Below are 17,536 nucleotides of genomic sequence, written 5' to 3'. Positions count from 1 at the left end.
ACAGGGCTGCTCTGGCCTCACTCCTAAAATACAGGATGGATTTGAATGCTGTAAATTGGAAACTGAGAAAATCCTTGGGTCCTCAAAGCTTTTCTCCTGCAGCTACATTATCCCTGGAGAAGATTGATTTCCTTTTCTACTCAGGGAATTCAGGGCTGAGTCTGGAGAAGCCATCAAGGGCACTGTCTGGTGCTGGTCTGTTAAGGAAGCAAAACTTCCCTTATGCATTCAGCAGCCAGACCTGGTGAGCCTTTTCTGGACCCAACAAATAGCCAAAACAACTGAAGGCAAACCAGCTGAATCCTGAGCAGGTTGCAGCCTGACAGACTAACCAGTGCAGATCCTGTACTGGCTGTTCACACTCTGTATGTGTGTCAGAAGGAAAGAACAGGCTGTTGTAATTTATCAGAATGTCAAAAGGATTTTGACAATCTTTAAGCAGAAGTTGCTACAGAAATTGAACACTCACAGATGAAAGGGAAAGTATCATCACAGAATGAAAATTTCACTTTGTTTTTGGAACAGAGGAAAAGGGAAATTGGTTATTGGATTTGAAGAGCCTTGCAGCAGGGGTTTCAAGGTGCTGTATTGGTTTCTGTACCTCCAGGTCTTTTGCTGGGATGTATGAGTTGCCAGGCTTTGCAGTGCTGGAGGGCTGTTCAGATTGGTCAGAATCTGGAAAAAGAATGCAAGGAACTCAAAAGGCACCTGAGTAGCCTGTGAAATGAGAGCTTTTGTGGGAGCTGGGACCTGGTTCACAGTAAAATAGCACAATGTGAAGAGAAATTTGAACCCTCTCGTATTGTACACTCACTGCAGAGCCTGTACAGAGCACACATGTCAGTGGTTTCTGCAATTTGTGAACAGTTGGGTGCAGCAGCCACTGGTTAGAGTACATCAGAAAGAGGTGTTAGTGTAATGGGCAATATTCTAATAAATTTCTAAAATACTTGTGTATTAATGTATTTGTATGGCCAGTTAGTGTGAGACCAGACATCTTGTGGCAAAGGCACTGAACTGGAGAGACTTTGAGAAGGTGAGAAAGTAGCTGGAGAGATGCCAGGTAAAGAGACATCTCTTGTGGTTGGTGGAGCAGATAGGCAGAAAGCCAGATAGAAACATGTAACAGAACTGCAGGCTTAAAGTAGAGAGATCAAAAAAAGAAACCTTAGTCTCTCAGCACATAGAAAAGGAGTATTCAAGACATCAAAAGGAGACCTGAGTGCTTAGAAGGAAACACTGTTCCTTTTCAGTGCTACTGAACTGCTAAGAAATCCTGAGAAGTCAGCAGGATTCATAAGGGGATTGGACTCTTACCATGGTAATAGGAGCTGAAGCTCTGGGCTCTGCATGAGCCAGTTGTGAGCCACTAACACTTTGTGGAAGCTGTTCTGGGGGAGGGAGATGTTCTGGGGGAAGCAGCAGGTTCCTGCAGGTTATTGCAGCACTGCTAGGTCAGTGCATGGCTTGGTAGATCTTGGATCTTGCATTTTGGTGCATGCACTGAGACAGTGCTTGGACAACCAGATGTTAGTGCTCTCTGGCAGAGAGAGATCTACCTTTTGCTCAGCCAGTGTACCTTGTGTCCCCTGCTGGGGCCAGTCACAGCAGTTCTCCTCAGGAATTTACTCTCTCCTGCAGAAGCGGCACCGCTCCAATGACTCCACAGCGTCGGGGAGGGACCGCAGCCACAGCTGTGACTCGGCAGATGCGCTGCCCTGCAAGGGGAAGGAGGAGCCCTGGCTGCAGGAGATGTGCAATGCCTTCCTGCAGCAGTACATCCAGTACCTGCAGAGCATGGGCTTCATTCTGGTCCAGGTGCGGCCACCGTCACCTACCACTCGCAGGTCAGTGATGTGCTGGGAGCCCTGGTGTTTGGGAAGAGCCAGCACACTGAGCTGTGCCCTGGTTTGGCACAATAGGGCTTGGCTCCCTGCTCAAGGCTGTTCCTGCTCTCATTTCCAGTAGCACAAGCCGGATCCGAGCTCTGGCAGCAATGGGAGTGGAGGGTAGAGGGTCCTTTTCCTACACAAAGCCGAAACCAGAGGGAAGTCCAAAGGTGAGTGCGTTTCTGTTACAAGAGTAGAACTGGGATGGAGGTCAGGCTGTGGACTGGGCCGGTTCTGGTTGGCTTTTGAAGTTGTTTCAGGCAGAAAGGAGGTGGGAGGGCAGAGAAAGCATGTCTAGAGCAGCACCATCTTTGAGAGTTTGAATGTGATGAGATCTCCTTGCCCTCCTGCATGTCCTCCTACAGGCCTCAGAGCCCTTTCCTGGCATTGGGTGGAACCAGGTCAAATAATCAAAAGACTGGTAACAGCTTGGAGCTGCTCAAAAGAGGAATAGGATGACCTAGGGCAAGGATCTGCTTTTGGGTGAGATTCTGAAGTATTACCTGTCAGAGAACCTTCAGCATCTATGCTTAAGGGCAACTCTAGGGCAGAAGGATCTTTAGTTAGAGTGAAATGAATGCAGAAGTTAAAGAGGTTGGAGAAGATAAGCCTGGAATGGCTCTACTCTGAGAGCAGGCTGAGGTTCCTCATGTATAAAGAAGTGGCAGCTAGGGAGGAACAAGTCAGAGCTCTACAATATTGCAGCTAAGCTGGAAAGAGATTGACCCTTTCCTGTCTTATTGAATACAACACCTAAAGACCATTAACTGAAAGTATTTGGAGCCAGTTTTAAAACTAAGGAGATTGTTTCTTTGAGCAGCAGGTTTTGTGAACACAAAAGATTTTGTGAACACATGAGTTTTGTGGACATGAGCTTACAAGACTGAATAAGTGAGTACCTGGGAGAGGAATCCACTAGAGTCTCTAGCTAAGTAGAAACTACCTATGGCTTGTGGAATCACCCTGGGATGATGCGTGCATGTAGCATTTACTCACCCTTTTCTGATACTTTCTTGGCATCTGCCTTTGGCTGATCTTGGTGCAGGACTGTGGGTAAGACAACACCTTGTAGATAAAACAAGAAGAGAGCAATCTGCTGAGCAAGTTAAGAGGGAGCAAATGAATTTGCTGGCAGCTAAACTCTGAATTGAGACAGGATGTCTCTGATAGCTGCTGTATCAGGTAGGCACAATGGTCTGGGAACACCACAGCAGGGAGTGAGGTTCCGTGGACACTATCGTTCCTTGGCTCAGTGTCCTACACTCTAGAGACACCTTGTCCTGAGCAAGCAGGAGGTGAAGGGATTGATGTGCCTGGTGTGTTCTCTCAAAGACTGTTTATTAGGTTTGTTAGGATTCTTTTCACTGTCAGCTCTGCCATCTCCTCTCTTCTCTCCAGTGAGATTGCTCAGTTGATGAGGCCTCTCTTTTTCCACTTCTGCCACAGAGCATTGTGGCAGCTTCACACCCCTGTGAGCCAGAGAACCTCTTCAGCTTTGTCCTTCTCTTCCCAGAGCACAAGCCCTGCTGTTGCCACCTACCATCTACAGAGAGCTCTTCCAGGTGGGATTGTGCTCATGGAGTTGGCCTTCCAGGTAAGAAAGCACAAGAAACAAAGTATGATCTCTAGGGTATCTTCAAAGATAGTGTTCAGAGGTGACAAAGGGAATGATGAGAAGTGCAGCATGGACATGTGATTCTTCATTTGTTGTGGCCCACTTCTTTCATGGTCCTGCAAGATTGGGATCAGCTGGAGATGATTCTGCGGGACTCAGAGCAGTAAGAGTTGCCTGGAGGAATGACAATGAAGAGCTCAGCACCAGTTAGGGTGCTCTGTGCTCAGCCACGTTAGCTGGTCTGGCTTGGTTCAGACAAGAGGTGATACAGAGCGTGGGATGGGAGTGTCTGGGCCCTAGGCCAGGTGTGAAGCGTGAGGGCTGTGCTCCTTCCCTGGAGAGGCACAAGGCTGTGCTGTGCTCACGTGCTCTCTCCTCCAGGGCTGTTATTTCTGTGTGAAGCAGTACGCGCTGGAGTGCTCGCGCATCCCCATGGGCCAGTCCGTGAACTCGCAGGTAATGGCTCTGCAGGCACAGCTGCTGCTCCTCAGGGTCAGGGGATGCTTCGTGGGGAAGAGTGATCTCTGGGACATAGTGGGCATTTCAGGCATAGCAAGTTCTGTAGACCTCTGCTCCCTCCTCATGGAAAAGCAGAGCTTCACAGAGCCTTCTGCAGCCACGTGCCCTCCATGGCTCTGCTTGAGCAGAGCTGGAATGCAGTGAAAGGGGGTGGGAGGTTTGGCAAGAGGATGACTCTTGTCCTAGCTTGGGGAGCAAGACAGAGCAGACTGGGGAGGAATAGGAGCAATTCTGGCAAAGATGCCTGCTCCAAGGAAAGTCAGTGCATGGCTCTCTGCTTCCCTTGGAACAAGAAGGAAGTGGAATGGGAACAGGGATCTGTGAACATGATTCCTGCCTTTTGCTAGAGGATATTACTTTCTGCACCGGAAAGGTTCCTTTATACCTCTGTGCCTTGCTCTACAACACTCTGGGGCTGCTTGATCCCTTCTCCTTTGTAGGGTCAGGGTGTCTCCTGTGTGTTCCCAAGGGCACTGTATGTCTGTGTAGAGGCTGGCCAGCCCCAGGCTGTCTGAGACAGGAGGCATGCATGACCATACTGTCCTTTCCAAGAGAGCTCTGTAGCAAGGCTGGATCTTAGATATGCCAGGAGTGTCTCTCCTAAGCTTAGAGCCTTCCAGGATCTTGTCTGCAGATTTGCTGAGCCATTCTTTCCTGGAAAGCTTGCACATGCACGGGGCAGTGTTATGAGGCTGCTCTGATACTGGGGCAGCTGCACTGGCTGAGCCATGCCTTGTCAGCAGGGCTTTGCAGGAGGGTGTGAGGTGTCTGGTAACACTCCTGCCTTGACTCCGTGTCCCCCCACAGCTGTCTATGCTCTTCACGGAGGAGTGTGACAAGGTGCGGGACCTCATGCACGTGCACTCGTTCAGCTACGACTTCCACCTGCGCATAGTCCACCAGTACCTGCTGGGCTCCCACATGGCTCTGCGCCAAGGCTACCATCTCACCAGCTTCCTGGAGGATTTCATTGCCCATCACTCTGACATCCCCAAGTTTGGCCGTAATCACGTTTTCCAAGGTACGTAGATCAATATATGATCAGTCTGGGATTGATCACCAGTACATAACTTGGCAAAAGTCCTTCGCAAATAAACCTTCCTGACCTTTGGAGTATTCAGGGAGATGACAGGGTGAGGGTGATGGGAGGGTCTGAGCTCCAAGGAAGGTCCTTGTTGCCCTGTTGTGGAAGGGGCAGGTTGGTTGCTCTGTCTCCTGGAGTAGATGGGAGGACACTGCTCTGCCCAGGTAAGAGGCACAGAGTGTCTCCTGTGATAGCAATGTATTTTTCCACTAGGCACGCTGGCCCTGCCCACCAACATGATCACTGCACACCAGCTGTACAACTACATTGCTGACCACGCCAACACCTACCACATGAAACCCCTGCGCATGGCCCGACCGGCCACGGGCAACGACAGCAAGAAGGGAACACCAGGCACAGAGCAGAATGAATATGCACTGGTCTCTATTTGGAACAGGTAATTGCATCTGCTGCAAGTTCCTCGAGCTGCTGGAGATTGGTGGCAACCTGCCAGTCCTGGGGACACTGCCCTAAGGTGCCAGCAAAGCTGATTGTTCTATACAGTGCCAGACAGCAGTTCTGGCCAGTCCTTCTGAGATGGCCAATAGTGGTGTGTATGTGTGCAGCTGCATTTGACATTTCCCATGGCACTTCTGAGGACTCCTGCTGTGTGGAACTCCCCGTGTCCGACAGTTCTGTTGTGATCAGAGAACAAAGTGAGGCTTCCTTCATACTGATGTGCTTTTTTATCCCAGCTCGGGCTCCTACAAGGATTCTGAAGGGCTGCGTCACCACGATGACTTCGATGTGTCCCTCCTGGTTTGCCACAGTGCTGCACCGTTTGAGGAGCAGAGCGAGGCAGAGAGACGCATGCTCCGGTGAGCACTGGGGGCCAGGGACAGCAAAGCTTCCTGGCTGGGGAGGAGGGCTCTGGGAGGGACTGGTTCTGTGTGGAATAGCACAGGCAGAGTTGGTGGTGTCTGGGGAGGATCACTGTGGGAACCTGGGCAGAGAAGCATTGTTTCTGACGGGGACAGAGGGGCCTGTGGTTCATTAGCAGTGCAGCTGAGAGGGGAGCAGCCCTTCCCCAGCTCACAGTGTCTCCTTGCTCCCAGGTTGCGTTTCTATGTCATCATGACGAGCCAGCGGGAGCTGTTTCCGCGGCTCACGGCCGACATGCGCCGCTTCAAGAAGCTGCCGCGCCTGCAGCGGGAGGTGCTGGAGCCCGTGGTGGGCCGGGCGGCCTGGGAGGCAGCGGAGCCAGAGCCAAGCCTGGGCCAGCAGCTGTCGGCAGAGCGGGAGCTGTGGCAGGATGTGGAGGACAGCGGCGAGTTCTATGCGGGGGGCACGCAGGTCAAACTGGGGCCAGGGCTCTTCTACACCTCTCCACTCTTCCCCCTGCTGGCCTCTGAGGTGGCCTCAGCCCAGAAGCAGCTCAGCAGCATGGTGCAGCTGGCCAAGTGCCACTGCCGCAGGGACAACCTCTGGAAGCGCCTCTTCCTTCTGGAGCCTCTGGCTTCTGACAAGCTGAAGCTGGGCAAGCTCTCGCTGGTGGAGCTGGAGGAGCTGCTTGATGCCGTGCACGGGAAATCCATCGCAGATGTCGACCCCCAGCTGGTGAGCAGCAGGGATGGGGCACAGCACAGCAGCTGCTGTTCTGCTCTGGGGATGGAGTGGGGTGCCAGGTGAAGGGGCCTGCAATGCACATCTCTTCCTGCTTGGTGGGAAGGTAGAGGCAGGAACACAGCTCCTAACTGGCAGGGGAAGGGGGAGACTGCATGGACCTGCCTATAGAGAGTGAACAGCCCTCAGTCAGCATTCTCAGTGGGCTGTGAAGGTTGCATCTGATTTGGGGTCTGAAAGCTGTTATAGCATTATGGCTGCTGGTGCCATAGCTAGAGGGAGGCTGAAGATCAGGCCTTTTCTATGCCTTCAGGAATGCTTCCTCACCATGACAGTCTCCTGGTACCAGAGCCTCATCAAGGTGCTGTTGAGCCGCTTTCCCCAGAGCTGTCGGCACTTCCACAATGCTGAAACCGGCACCCAGTATCTGGTAAGACACAGCCCATTGTCCACCTGCAGCCTGTCCCTGTGTCCTTGTCCTGGTTGTGTACTGGCTCCTTTCTAACATGCTCTGTGACTCTCCTGACAGGTTGTGCTCAACCAGAAGTTCACAGATTGCTTTGTTCTTGTGTTTCTTGATTCTCATTCAGGAAAAACGGTGAGTCCTTGGGAACAGAACAACAGCTATGTGGGCTCAGGCCAGGAATCTGTCTAGATTGATCCAGCAGTGGCCAAGGGCAGGTGTGCATGAGAACACAACCAGGTCAAGAAGCTTGTAATGCTTCTCCTAAATACCGTCCCAGCATCTGAAAATCTATAGTTTAGGCCCATCCTGAGCTAGAAGTGGCCTTTGCATGTATTTAATAGCCCTCCACAGCTTAATTTCCTTTGGTTAATTTCTGGCACCCATGATTTCCCCTGACTTGCAGCTCTGTAAGGCAGCTGCAGTCTAGGGGAAGTTCCTTGGCTTATTTTTGAAACTCTTACTGTTCTTTCCATGTGATGTTCCTTTGTTCTTGTATTAGAAAAGAGTGAACACTTGATCCTCTTTTCCTTCACAGGGTTGCTTTTGGATCATTTTCTCAGCTGTCTCTCTATCCAGGCTAAGCAGTCCTTCTGTATTCAGTCCAAAGTCAGATCATACTGACTCTGGCTGGGACGGGTCACCAGTGCTGTGGGCTGCTCCTGTCTGGGCAGAGAGGAAGGGTCCTAGCAAACCTGCAAGGGCCTTTGTCTTCACTGAACTTGAGGGAAAAAATACTTTGATTTCAGTTGTGCTCCCAGGCAGGGTACAGGATAGGTCACAGGGAATGCAGCTCTATGTGAGAGCAGGGGATCTACAAGATGCTTCAGTCCACAATAAGGCTTCTGCAGAGACTGCAGAGTAACTGATGCTGTATAAAAGAAATCATGCTCCATCTGAAAAGCAGGTAGGGGAGACAGAAGAGATCATGCTTGCTGAAAGGCTGCTCAGTGCCTCCTGCCACCTGATGATCATAGTGTCACCTTGTGGTCATTGATATGATAAACCCAGAACCTCCTTCCCTCTCCCAGTGACTCTCATTTTGTAACAGAAATCCTTTGTTTTCATAGCATTGTATTTTGTGCTTAGCATTCATCCCATTCTTGTGGCCTCTCAAAACTCTCTCAGGGTTTTGGTGGTTTTTTTTTTTTTTGCATTATCCCAATTGTCTTTTGTATTAGCCTCAAATTTTATCAGCATACTTCTCATCTTTGTACCAGACTTGTTAAAGTACTAGGCAACGTGAGTCCCAAAACCTGTCCTGAAGGAACTCTATCTGTAACCTCTCTCCATTTCTCCTTTCAGCATTGCCATGTTTTCATCTTATAATTTTTGAGTTAATTGCTATCTTTTCAGCTTACCTAAATTTCCCATGTGACACCACATCAAATCCATCCTGAATCTCAGATAAGATGTACCATGATTCCTTTGTCTATAATATTGCCTTATCAAAGTGAATTTTAGTGTTAGCACATCACTTTGGTAACACTGAGCTGCATTTCCCTCATGGTTCTGTCTCCCCCACTCTGCTCTAAAACCTTGCATGCTGCTGGAGCTGGGCTCACAAATAACTTCCTTTCTCCTCCTAAATGATGGTGGTACGTTTGCTGTTTTGTAGTTACACAGCTCTTCTCTTGGCTTTACCAGTTTGTAAGGGACCCTGGCTACTGGATGTGCTGCATTTCAACTCTGGAGAACATCCTGTCCCTGCGTCTTGCCTCCGTGACGCTGATCTGAGTGCACTGAGTCACATTTTTGTTCTGCTTCAGCTCCTGCAACCTCTCCCTGCTCCCTGTTCCTCTCTGCCTTTGCCCTGCCTTTTCAGTACAGTCACTAGTCAGAGTAGAGCAGGCAGCATTTATTTTTAGGATTGCAGTTATTACATTTAATCTCCTTCCCTTCCCCATTTGTTGCACTCCTACTCTTTCCCTTAGAAGAAGAAATTTCCCTCTAATTTCCCTGGAAGCGCCTGTTATTGTGGAGGCAGTAGGATCCCCTCCTCTCCTGTGGCTGCTGCCAGGATTAGTGTAACTGCAGATGCATGAGAGCTAGGACAGAATGGGCAAGTTCTTGCACTGAATTTCCAGCAGAAAAAATAGGAGGAGACTCTGTCACAGGAAGAGGGACTAGTTTAGTGCCTCTGGCATTTTGGGACTTCTCCCACTGTTTGCCTAACACTGCCAAAAAAACGTCCACGCACCAGGGCTAGGGATTGCACAGTGCTTGTCTGCATCCTGTCCCCTGACCCTCTCCTCCCTCTTGGCAGAGCCTGACTGTGGTTTTCCGGGAGCCGTTCCCAGTGCAGCCGCAGAACAGCGAGAGTCCTCTGCCACAGCTTGTGTCCACATACCATCACCTGGAGTCAGTGATCAACACTGCCTGCTTCAACCTGTGGACAGGCCTGCTCTAGCACCGGCACCCCGTCCTGGAGCAGCGCCTGTTCTGACCTCAGCACGGCCGTGCGATGGTGACCTGGGGAGGAGCGGCTCTCTGGGGGACCTGTGTGTGGGCACTGCAGGCAGCACTGCCAGTGGCACCTGTGGCTGCTGGCCCAGGAGCCTGGGGATGTGCATCTCCTCACTGGCTGGTTGATATGGCCCTTGTGTGCTGTTTTCAGTGGGCTTGATACTGAATGGCCTTGAACCAAACAGCAAGGGCAGGAACTTGGCTGCTGCAGCCTGGCTGAAGCAGAACAACTCTCAGGGACGTGGCTTTGGCAAGCATAGGTGAGTTCTGCCTGCTGGGAAGGCACTGAGGAGCATGCACGGCACCATCTTCTGCATAGGGCAGCACTGCACAGGAAAGACTCCTGAATGCAGGGCTGCCTGACTAGGCAGTGAGGACAACTGCTTCTGGCCTTTTGCTTTCCTTGGGAGAGCATGAATGGGACAGGAAGGGTGAACTGGATCACAGGAAGGTTTTATGGAGGTGTACATTTGAGGTATTGATCTATCTGTGAAATAAACTGAACCAGATCCCTGCTCTGTTGCTGTAGGCTGTGGAAAGCTGCCTGTGGAGGATGCAGAGCAGCTGTGGCTATAGGTTGTGTTTGTTCTGAAATCTTACACTTGCTCCAGAGCAAGAGCAGCAAGGCAGTCAGCCTTGTGTATCCATGTGCAGGCAGCTCCCAGCCTACTACTTGGATCAGACAGCCTGGGAGGGGACTGCTTGCTTCACTTGCAGCCCTGCTGCAGAGTCAGTGCTGGGCACTGGCAACAGCCATGAGAGCTTTAGTACCTGGAAGTCCAAAGTGTTCTTTCCACAACTTCAGGCACCTGCTGGAATGCTCCCCTTATTGGGGAGACTTAAACCTCTCCCTGGAAACCTATGCAGCCTGGAAGTTAAAGTTTTCTGTGTACCTGAAGTCACCTACAGTGGTGCCTGGGCCATCACTAAATTGAAGATGCTACAGGTGGTACTTGCGTAGATGAGGGTCCAACAGCTTGGGCTGGCCCAATAGAGCCTCGGTAAGGGCAATGACATAGATGCTCCTAACCTCATTCTGGGAAATCATCCCACCCACCACACTCCCCTAGTCCTAGAGAAGACACGTGCTCCTCTGTTAAGCCATTGCTTTGTCTTTTATTCTCATGGTTTTCTCGTTTTACTTGGCTGCCTTGCTGGTCCCACCGTGCTGCAGCCCTCGGCTTTCCCAGTAGGATCGCAGCCAGCCCAGACCTTCCAGGGTGTCTCCTGCAGTGACAGACAAGGTCTCCTGCTGCAGCTGCAGCAGCTTCTGTTCAGGACAGAGCCCTCATCCCCAGGTAGGGATTACACCCACTACCTGTGCCCCCAGGACCTGCCTGTCTTTGCGCAGTACCCAGCCAGCTGGTCTGTGCTTGGCCCTGCCTGTGGGGCTCAGACTTGCAGGCCACTCACCCTTTGGAGCATACTCGCACCCCACATAGCCAGTGTAGCCGAGGGACTCCAGGAGCTCGAAGATGTAGGGGAAGTTCAACTCCCCAGGGCTATCGGGCTCGTGCCGCCCTGGCACCTGTGCAATCTGGATGTGACCTAGGGAGGGAAGGGGAGAGGCCCTGCCCAAGGCAGCCCTGCCTGCAGCCTTCTTTGGCATGAGACAAGGTGACCCAAGAGCAGCCCCACACCCCCAGCCAGCTACAGCAGAACATGGAGTAGGAGGGCCCTGTCAAAGCCACTCCCCAGTGGTCTGGGCACAGGGTGTTACCGATGAGTGGGAAGTACGTCTCCAGGTTGCGTGACAAATTGCCATCCATGATCTGGCAGTGAAAAAGGTCCTGGGGGCGAAAGAGTAAAACGGAGGGTGCAGCTGGTCAGCAGTGAGCAGTTAAGGACAGCTGTGCTATGGTCCCTGTCCAGTGTCCCCAAGAGGATATAACAAGCCCATGGCCACCAGAACTCTTTGTGGACCTGTGCAAGTTTCTCTCATGGATAGCTTCAATGCTGACTCACCAGCTGCAGCTTCAGGTTGGGCTGTCCCACTTTCTCCAGGATGGCAGCAGCTAAGGGGGGCAAGAAATGAGAAACCATCGCCTCCAGGGTGGAAGCTTTGCAGAGAAACCCCAGTATGCCCTTTATCAACTGTGCTCCTTCAGCATTTCCCTCCTTGTGAGGCAACCTCTTGCCTTTCAGACTTTGGAGATCCTTCTCCTCTGAAGGAGACTCTTGTTGTCTGGCTTACCTTGGTGTGGGGTGTTGAGATAGTAGCGAGGGTCAGTGATGCGGCTGTTGATAGGCTCCAACAGTCCAATCATGTCTTCCTGTAACACAGTAATGTCACCCTGCGGAGCCTCCTGTCAGCTCTGCAGCAGGAAGCATAACTTCCCCATGCCAGGCAGGTGGGATATTCCCCATCTTGGGTATCCTAAGAGCTGCACACACAAAGGAGGACCCATTCCCCACTTACCTGGGACAGGAGGTCAGCAGTGTATTTGAGATTCTCAATGAAGGTGGTTTCCATCTCACCTGCCACTGCAGCCCGGTCTGTGCCCAAGGGAACCCGCCCAGCCATCACATGAATCCTACAGGCACAGAAAGATTATCACAGGCAGCAACTGGCCTGACCTAATACACCTTCCTCTGCTGATGGAAAAGGGGGCCAGGCTGGGGAGCAGACACAGAAGGGAGTAAGAAGAGCCATCTCTCCTCCAGGAGGCACAACAGCAGCCAGCGAGCTGCCAGCCAGGACACAAATATGCACTATCCCACCTCAATAGACAGAGAGATGACTTTGAACCTTTTGCCTGACAAATCACAGACCTTGCTTCTTCTCTCTTTTGTTAACTGCCTTCAGCTCTTTCACCCTGACTCTGGAACTTTCTTGGACTCTTGCTCCTTGGCGGGGCCCCAAAGCAGCATGTTGGGCATCTGACATGCTGCTTCTGCCAGGGGCCTGTCCCATGTGTGGTGTTACTGCTTGCTGGCTGTGACCAGGGAGGGAACAGTGCCCCATGCTGGACTGCCCTGCTATGAAAAGCTCAAATGTCAGGCCATCTTCAGGGGGGAAGGCACACAGCAGAAACAAAAACTTTTTCAATGTGCAACCAGTGTGTAAATGGGGCTGGGCAGCCTCTAGCGTGCCTGGCCCATGCCCTCCACAGCGCTTTGGACTGAGTTGCAACAGGAACGAATGGTGCAAAGTAAGAGGAATAAAAGGGCCCAGTTGGTTTGCTGAAGGGAGCTGTGCCAGGCTAATTGCATCTTTTACGGTGTCTCTGCTGTGCTGGAGTCAGCGTGGCCTCAACAAAGCAACTGTTGTGGTGTCCTGGTGGAAACGATTCGTGCAGTTGAGGAGGAAAAAGGGAGGATTATCCTGGGGACTGTTGTGTGGAGGTGGGAACAAGAGCCTCTGCTGCGAAGGGCAGGGTCAGGCTCGTGCCTGGCAGCTCTGGGTCCGAGCACGCTGATGCCGCGGCCGCGCAAAGCGGGGTCTGCCCCGAGCTGGCTCCGTCCCGACGCAGCCGAGCAGGAGATGCTGCGGGCACCGCGGGGCAAAGGGCAGCTCTGCTCGGGCCCAGCGCTGGAGCAGGAGGACAGCAGAGGAACCCCCCCGGCAGCCGCGGGGCCGGGAGCGCGGCCGGAGCGGGGGTCCCGCCTCGCACCTACCTGCGGCAGCCCACAGCCCTGGCGTAGTGCACGGCCGCCTCCAGGCCCTGCCGGAAGGCTGCCTGCCGCCCGGGCACGGCCGCCAGCCCCAGCTCGCCCGCCTCCGGGTCCCCTGGGAGAGAGCGGCAGGGTCGGCGGAGGGTCCTCGCTAGCCCACGCACGGGGGGAGCAGCGGGACGCGGCCGTACCGGGGGGGGTGTTGAGGAGCGCGATCTGCACTCGCGCCCGCTCTGCCGCGGCCCGCAGCTCCTGGGCCGGGCAGCCCGCCGGCCAAGCCGCCTCCACCGCTCCGAACCCGGCGGCCGCCGCCGCTTCCAGCCGCGCCGGCAGCGCCGGGAGCTCCGGGAAGAGCCATGAGAGGTTGGCGGAGAAGCGCAGCGCCATGGCGGTGGGGCGGGGCGGGCCGGGGCGGTGCTCCCGCGGCCACTCCGGGCACCGCGTCCCGCCCGGGCTGTCGCGGCCCGCCCGCGGAGCGCAGCGAGCCCCTATCGGCGGGGGCAGTGCTGGGCTCGGCCCTGCGGGCGTGCGGCTGCCGAGGGCTCCGGGACATGCCCGCGGCCGTGGGTGAGCGGCCCCACGCCGCCTGTGACACGCGTGGGGCTACCGGCTGCCCCGAGGGCCTGCGGGACAGGGCCGTGCTGGGGGCGCGGGGAGCTGGAATCCGCTCTGGGAAAAGGGGGTTTTGCCCGGTGTTGGCCTGACACACGCGAAGCGCCCTCTTAATTGGTTTCCTGGGGAGCTCGTCTCTGACAGCGTCTCATTATGCGAGAAACGCTCTCTTCTTTTGTCCCATGCTCTGCATATTTTACCATAAAATGTTCATTTCCAGTTCTGCAGAGCCGTGGCTCGGGCGTGCAGGAGTGTGACCCGGCGGTGCCCGCAGGCAGCCCCGCGCTCCCAGTGCCCGTTCCCCGTCCCCAGGCACACTCGCAGGCTGCCCGGCTGGGGTGCGTGTCCTGCCCTGCCCATTCCCGGAGGCTCTGCCGTGGATGACAGAACGGGTACCATGAGCCGTGGACGTTTTGCAGGCCGCAATGTTTCAGATTGTTCCTGGGGCCTCCTACCCCGTGCCAGGGGAGCCCTGCATGGTCCGGCTCCTCTGCAGCCCCAGGCAACTGCAAGCCCCAGTTATTTGCTTTGCTGTGGGAGCCCAGCCTGGGTAGAGGCCAAACACAGCAACAGGTTTTTGGTGGGGGGTCAGTGCCGGTGAAGGGAATAACAGTGGTGAACCTACCCACTAAGGAGCCTCAACTCAATTAAAGCTATTGATTGAGAAGAGGCTTGAGTTAACTTCTCAGTAATAATCCAAACAATTAGAAGAGGCTTGAGTTAACTTCTCAGTAATAATCCAAACTGTCAATTGCAGGGAGTGGCATACATGTCCTCAGGATGCAAAGGGGCCAAGAGATGAAAAGCCTCTCCACATGATCCAGCACCAACTCAGCTATACACCAGGACTAGTGTATCCCCATGACGGCTGTGCCCTGAGCCCCATCACCCCTGCTGGGATGTCCCTCCCAGCTCCCCGGTGTTGGGACAGGCTTTGCAGAGTGATGTGACCTGGCTGGCTGCACGTATATTCCCAGCTCTCCTCCTTTTCCAGCACACATGTCCCCAGGGCACAGACTGCTCCCTGCCCGCAGCCGCCATGCCAGCAGAGCGCTGCACCTTACACATGTCCTGGGGCCTCACTCTGTGGGGCACAGCGGTTGGCATCCTCTTCAGTCTTTTCCAGGAGGCACCTGAGTGCAGCTGTGTGGATGGCAGAGCTGCACAGTCATTGGAATCCCTAAAAAGAGAGCTGGTACCTGCCTGGCCTGGGGCTGCAGCCTCACTGGGTCCTTGCACCTCAGAAAGGCATTCACTGAGGCCGTGCATTGCCCCGGCAGCCCTGGCTGCGTCTCCAGCTGGAGCCCAGGCCAGGAGTCAGTGTGTGGGAGCAGGAAAGCTTTGCTGGGTGGGGGTGTCAGTGAATAAACACAGAACTGAGCCCCAGCATATGAGTGACCTGAGCAACCAGATGGGAATGCACAGAGCCCTCATGTAAACCTGCCCTGCGATGGCAGGCGAAGCTGAAGGCCCTGCACTGAAGCATTAATAGCATCTTTATGTCTCTGGTAATATATTGCATTGATTTTCTCATGTTATAACTGCGGTTCCTGCATTGCAGGCCGGTGTTTTGTCACTTTACCTTGACAGGACGCAGAGGATTTATTCCCTGCCGTGGCACACACAGCTCTGGAGCTGTGCCTCATGCTGCTGCTGGGGCCTGTGCTCAGCAGCCTCTGTGTGAGGAGCCAGCACAAGGAGCATGGGGGCAGATGGGCCTTGTGTCCCCAAGGAAGATGAGGAGGGGGCCAAGTGGGGCGCTGGAGAGGGAGGGCAGCTCTGTACCAAGCATCTCTGCTGCTGCCCAGGAGTTTTATTAGCCTGAAGAAATCCTAGCTTCTGCACATTTTATTGTCGAGCTGACATTTCGTTGCAGACCCAGCTCTGGCCTCTGTGGTGGCTGGGATGGGGAGGTGGCAGTGCCTTGGGGTGCCCTGCGGTGCCAACAGTGGAAGCTGCCCACTGAAGTGGGGACACCAGTCCTCCCAGTACCCCATAAATCTTTCATCTCATTTTGCTGTAGGGCAGGTTTTATCTTTCTCCTTTATGAAAGATATTTTAATTTAAATTGACATTTCTGTATTTAACTGCTTGTCCCAGGCTTCCAGGTGGCTCAGCTGGCAGCCTGGGGGCCATGAGGGATGAGGTGCTGTGGGCTGGGGTGTCTGGATGGTGCCATCCCACTGACACTTCTTACCCCATCCCTCCTGGGCACCCCCAGACCTGTCCCTTTCCCCCTGCACCCTGTGGCTGTGTGAGGGAATCCAGTGCTCAGGCTGGGAGGGGCATCCCAGGCATCCCTTCCCCCCAGGCTTTCTTCTCTCCTCTAAGGCACCCCAATATTTTGCAGCCATGTTTGGATTTTGGCTTTTATAGGGAGTAAATTCTAGCCTCTTTATGTGTAGAAAATGGCTGGGAAAAATAATACACATAATTTTGGATTATTTTGGAGGCATCTGCAGGAATTTTGCTTGTATTAAATCTCATGATTTTTTACCAAAGATGGTCTTCCTTAAACCTATGCCCTCAGGATGCAAAGGGGCCAAGAGATGGAAAACATTTCCACAGGATCAACACCAACCCAGCCCCTCCTCCCCAGCTGTGTACCGAGGCCTGTGTATCCCCATGATGTTCCCTGAGCCCATCACCCCTGCTGGGATGTCCCTCCCAGCTCCCCAGTGTTGGGACAGGCTTTGCAGAGTGATGTGACCTGGCTGGCTGCATGTACATCCCCAGCTCTCCTCCTTACTGAGAATCCCACCTGAATTTCTTGGACCTCCTTGCTCCTTGTTTCCATGGCCATGGGCACCAGTGCTAGTTTGACTCAAGGACCTGGCACTGAAGAGAGGTGTCAGCCCCGGTGCCCACTGGGGACTCCTTGGTGGGATTGTCACTCTGTCAAGTCCTCCCCTGCTTACCCTGGTCAGTGCATACTGTACAGAGTTAATTTGTTAATTAGTGTCTTTCTGCTGCTGAGCCACCTGTTTTCTGCTGTTGAGGTCCGCTGTGCCCTTCAGCCACCTTCTTGCTCAGTTTCCACCTCCTAAAATCAAGAAGGTACCTTCTGCTGCTAATGATGGGGTGCAGCAGGACTGTGCCTCAGCTGGGACTTGCCCTGGTCCTGTGGAGTCCTCCCATTCTGGACCACCTTTCTCCTCTTCCTCTTCTTCATCTTTGCCTTCTTCTTCTATTTCTTCTTCCTCCTCTGCTCCTTCCCCTCCATCCCTCCAGCCCCTCCATATCTCCCCCATTCCCCTATCCCCTCTGCCTTTCTGTCCCCTTAATTTGTCTGGTTCCAGGCACTGCACAGCACATGAGAGATGCAGGGAAAGATGGTAGTCCCTCCCAAAGCTGTGACAAAGATTCCTCCAGGATCCCTAATGAGCACGTTGTCCAGCTCAAACCTTTCTTGCAGTCTCAAAAAACACGTGGATACAGAAAATCTGTATACAAGTCATGGGAAACAAAAGCCCAACCTTTGCCTGCTTATGGCTATTCTTCATCAAGAAGGATTGAACTTGGTGCAAACATGATATAAATCCCAGCAGAGCCAAGTTAAGGACTGAGCACCCCTGCCTCCCTGCAGCTCCCAGCATGGGTGGGCTCTCCATCAGCTGGCCAGGATTTTCTTGCTATTCCAAGATTTTGTAGAAAATTAATGAGGAGGCCAAATTCTCCTCCAGCTCTTGGAGGAGGCCAGGGCGGGCGGT

At 53.5% G+C, this 17,536-nt stretch overlaps 2 protein-coding genes across 7 annotated transcripts in view; one reads left to right on the top strand and one right to left on the bottom strand.

Annotated features, from left to right (window-relative positions):
- The window catches only part of SZT2 (SZT2 subunit of KICSTOR complex), a 53,010-nt gene extending 42,895 nt beyond the window's left edge, over window positions 1–10,115 (top strand). For 3 of the 6 annotated variants that reach the window (XM_074545945.1, XM_074545946.1, XM_074545944.1), the window contains exons 62-72: window positions 1,642–1,847; window positions 1,969–2,059; window positions 3,403–3,483; window positions 3,886–3,960; window positions 4,831–5,044; window positions 5,321–5,504; window positions 5,803–5,925; window positions 6,163–6,664; window positions 6,984–7,100; window positions 7,200–7,268; window positions 9,400–10,115. In XM_074545945.1, the coding sequence (XP_074402046.1) occupies window positions 1,642–1,847; window positions 1,969–2,059; window positions 3,403–3,483; window positions 3,886–3,960; window positions 4,831–5,044; window positions 5,321–5,504; window positions 5,803–5,925; window positions 6,163–6,664; window positions 6,984–7,100; window positions 7,200–7,268; window positions 9,400–9,543 (1,806 nt within the window). In that variant the 3' untranslated portion in view covers window positions 9,544–10,115. Of the gene's footprint in view, window positions 1–1,641; window positions 1,848–1,965; window positions 2,060–3,402; window positions 3,484–3,885; window positions 3,961–4,830; window positions 5,045–5,320; window positions 5,505–5,802; window positions 5,926–6,162; window positions 6,665–6,983; window positions 7,101–7,199; window positions 7,269–9,399 lie in introns of all 6 variants that reach the window. The other 3 variants (XM_074545941.1, XM_074545942.1, XM_074545940.1) reach the window with 1 other exon arrangement.
- Window positions 5,326–13,648, bottom strand: HYI (hydroxypyruvate isomerase (putative)). The gene is made up of 8 exons (XM_005482174.4): window positions 13,406–13,648; window positions 13,218–13,329; window positions 12,019–12,133; window positions 11,794–11,872; window positions 11,565–11,614; window positions 11,320–11,389; window positions 11,013–11,147; window positions 5,326–10,826 (listed from the first exon to the last, which is right to left on the bottom strand). Exons 1-8 carry the CDS (start codon window positions 13,599–13,601, stop codon window positions 10,738–10,740), a joined length of 846 nt encoding a protein of 281 aa, XP_005482231.2. The 5' UTR covers window positions 13,602–13,648; the 3' UTR covers window positions 5,326–10,737.
- Between the last annotated feature and the right edge of the window lie 3,888 nt (window positions 13,649–17,536).

The sequence above is a fragment of the Zonotrichia albicollis genome, chromosome 8, assembly GCF_047830755.1.
Source record: "Zonotrichia albicollis isolate bZonAlb1 chromosome 8, bZonAlb1.hap1, whole genome shotgun sequence".
NCBI classification, from domain to species: domain Eukaryota; kingdom Metazoa; phylum Chordata; class Aves; order Passeriformes; family Passerellidae; genus Zonotrichia; species Zonotrichia albicollis.
This window is presented reverse-complemented; position numbering and strand designations above follow the sequence as displayed.

What these genes read in the sequence shown, in the direction of transcription:
- HYI (XM_005482174.4), bottom strand. Translation starts at nt 13,601, where the DNA reads ATGGCGCTGCGCTTCTCCGCCAACCTCTCATGGCTCTTCCCGGAGCTC. An exon ending in GCTCCTCAACACCCCCCCCG is followed by an intron (nt 13,330 to 13,405) that starts GTACGGCCGCGT and finishes GCTCTCTCCCAG; the next exon opens with GGGACCCGGAGGCGGGCGAG. An exon ending in TCTCAACACCCCACACCAAG is followed by an intron (nt 11,615 to 11,793) that starts GTAAGCCAGACA and finishes TGCCCCCCTTAG; the next exon opens with CTGCTGCCATCCTGGAGAAA.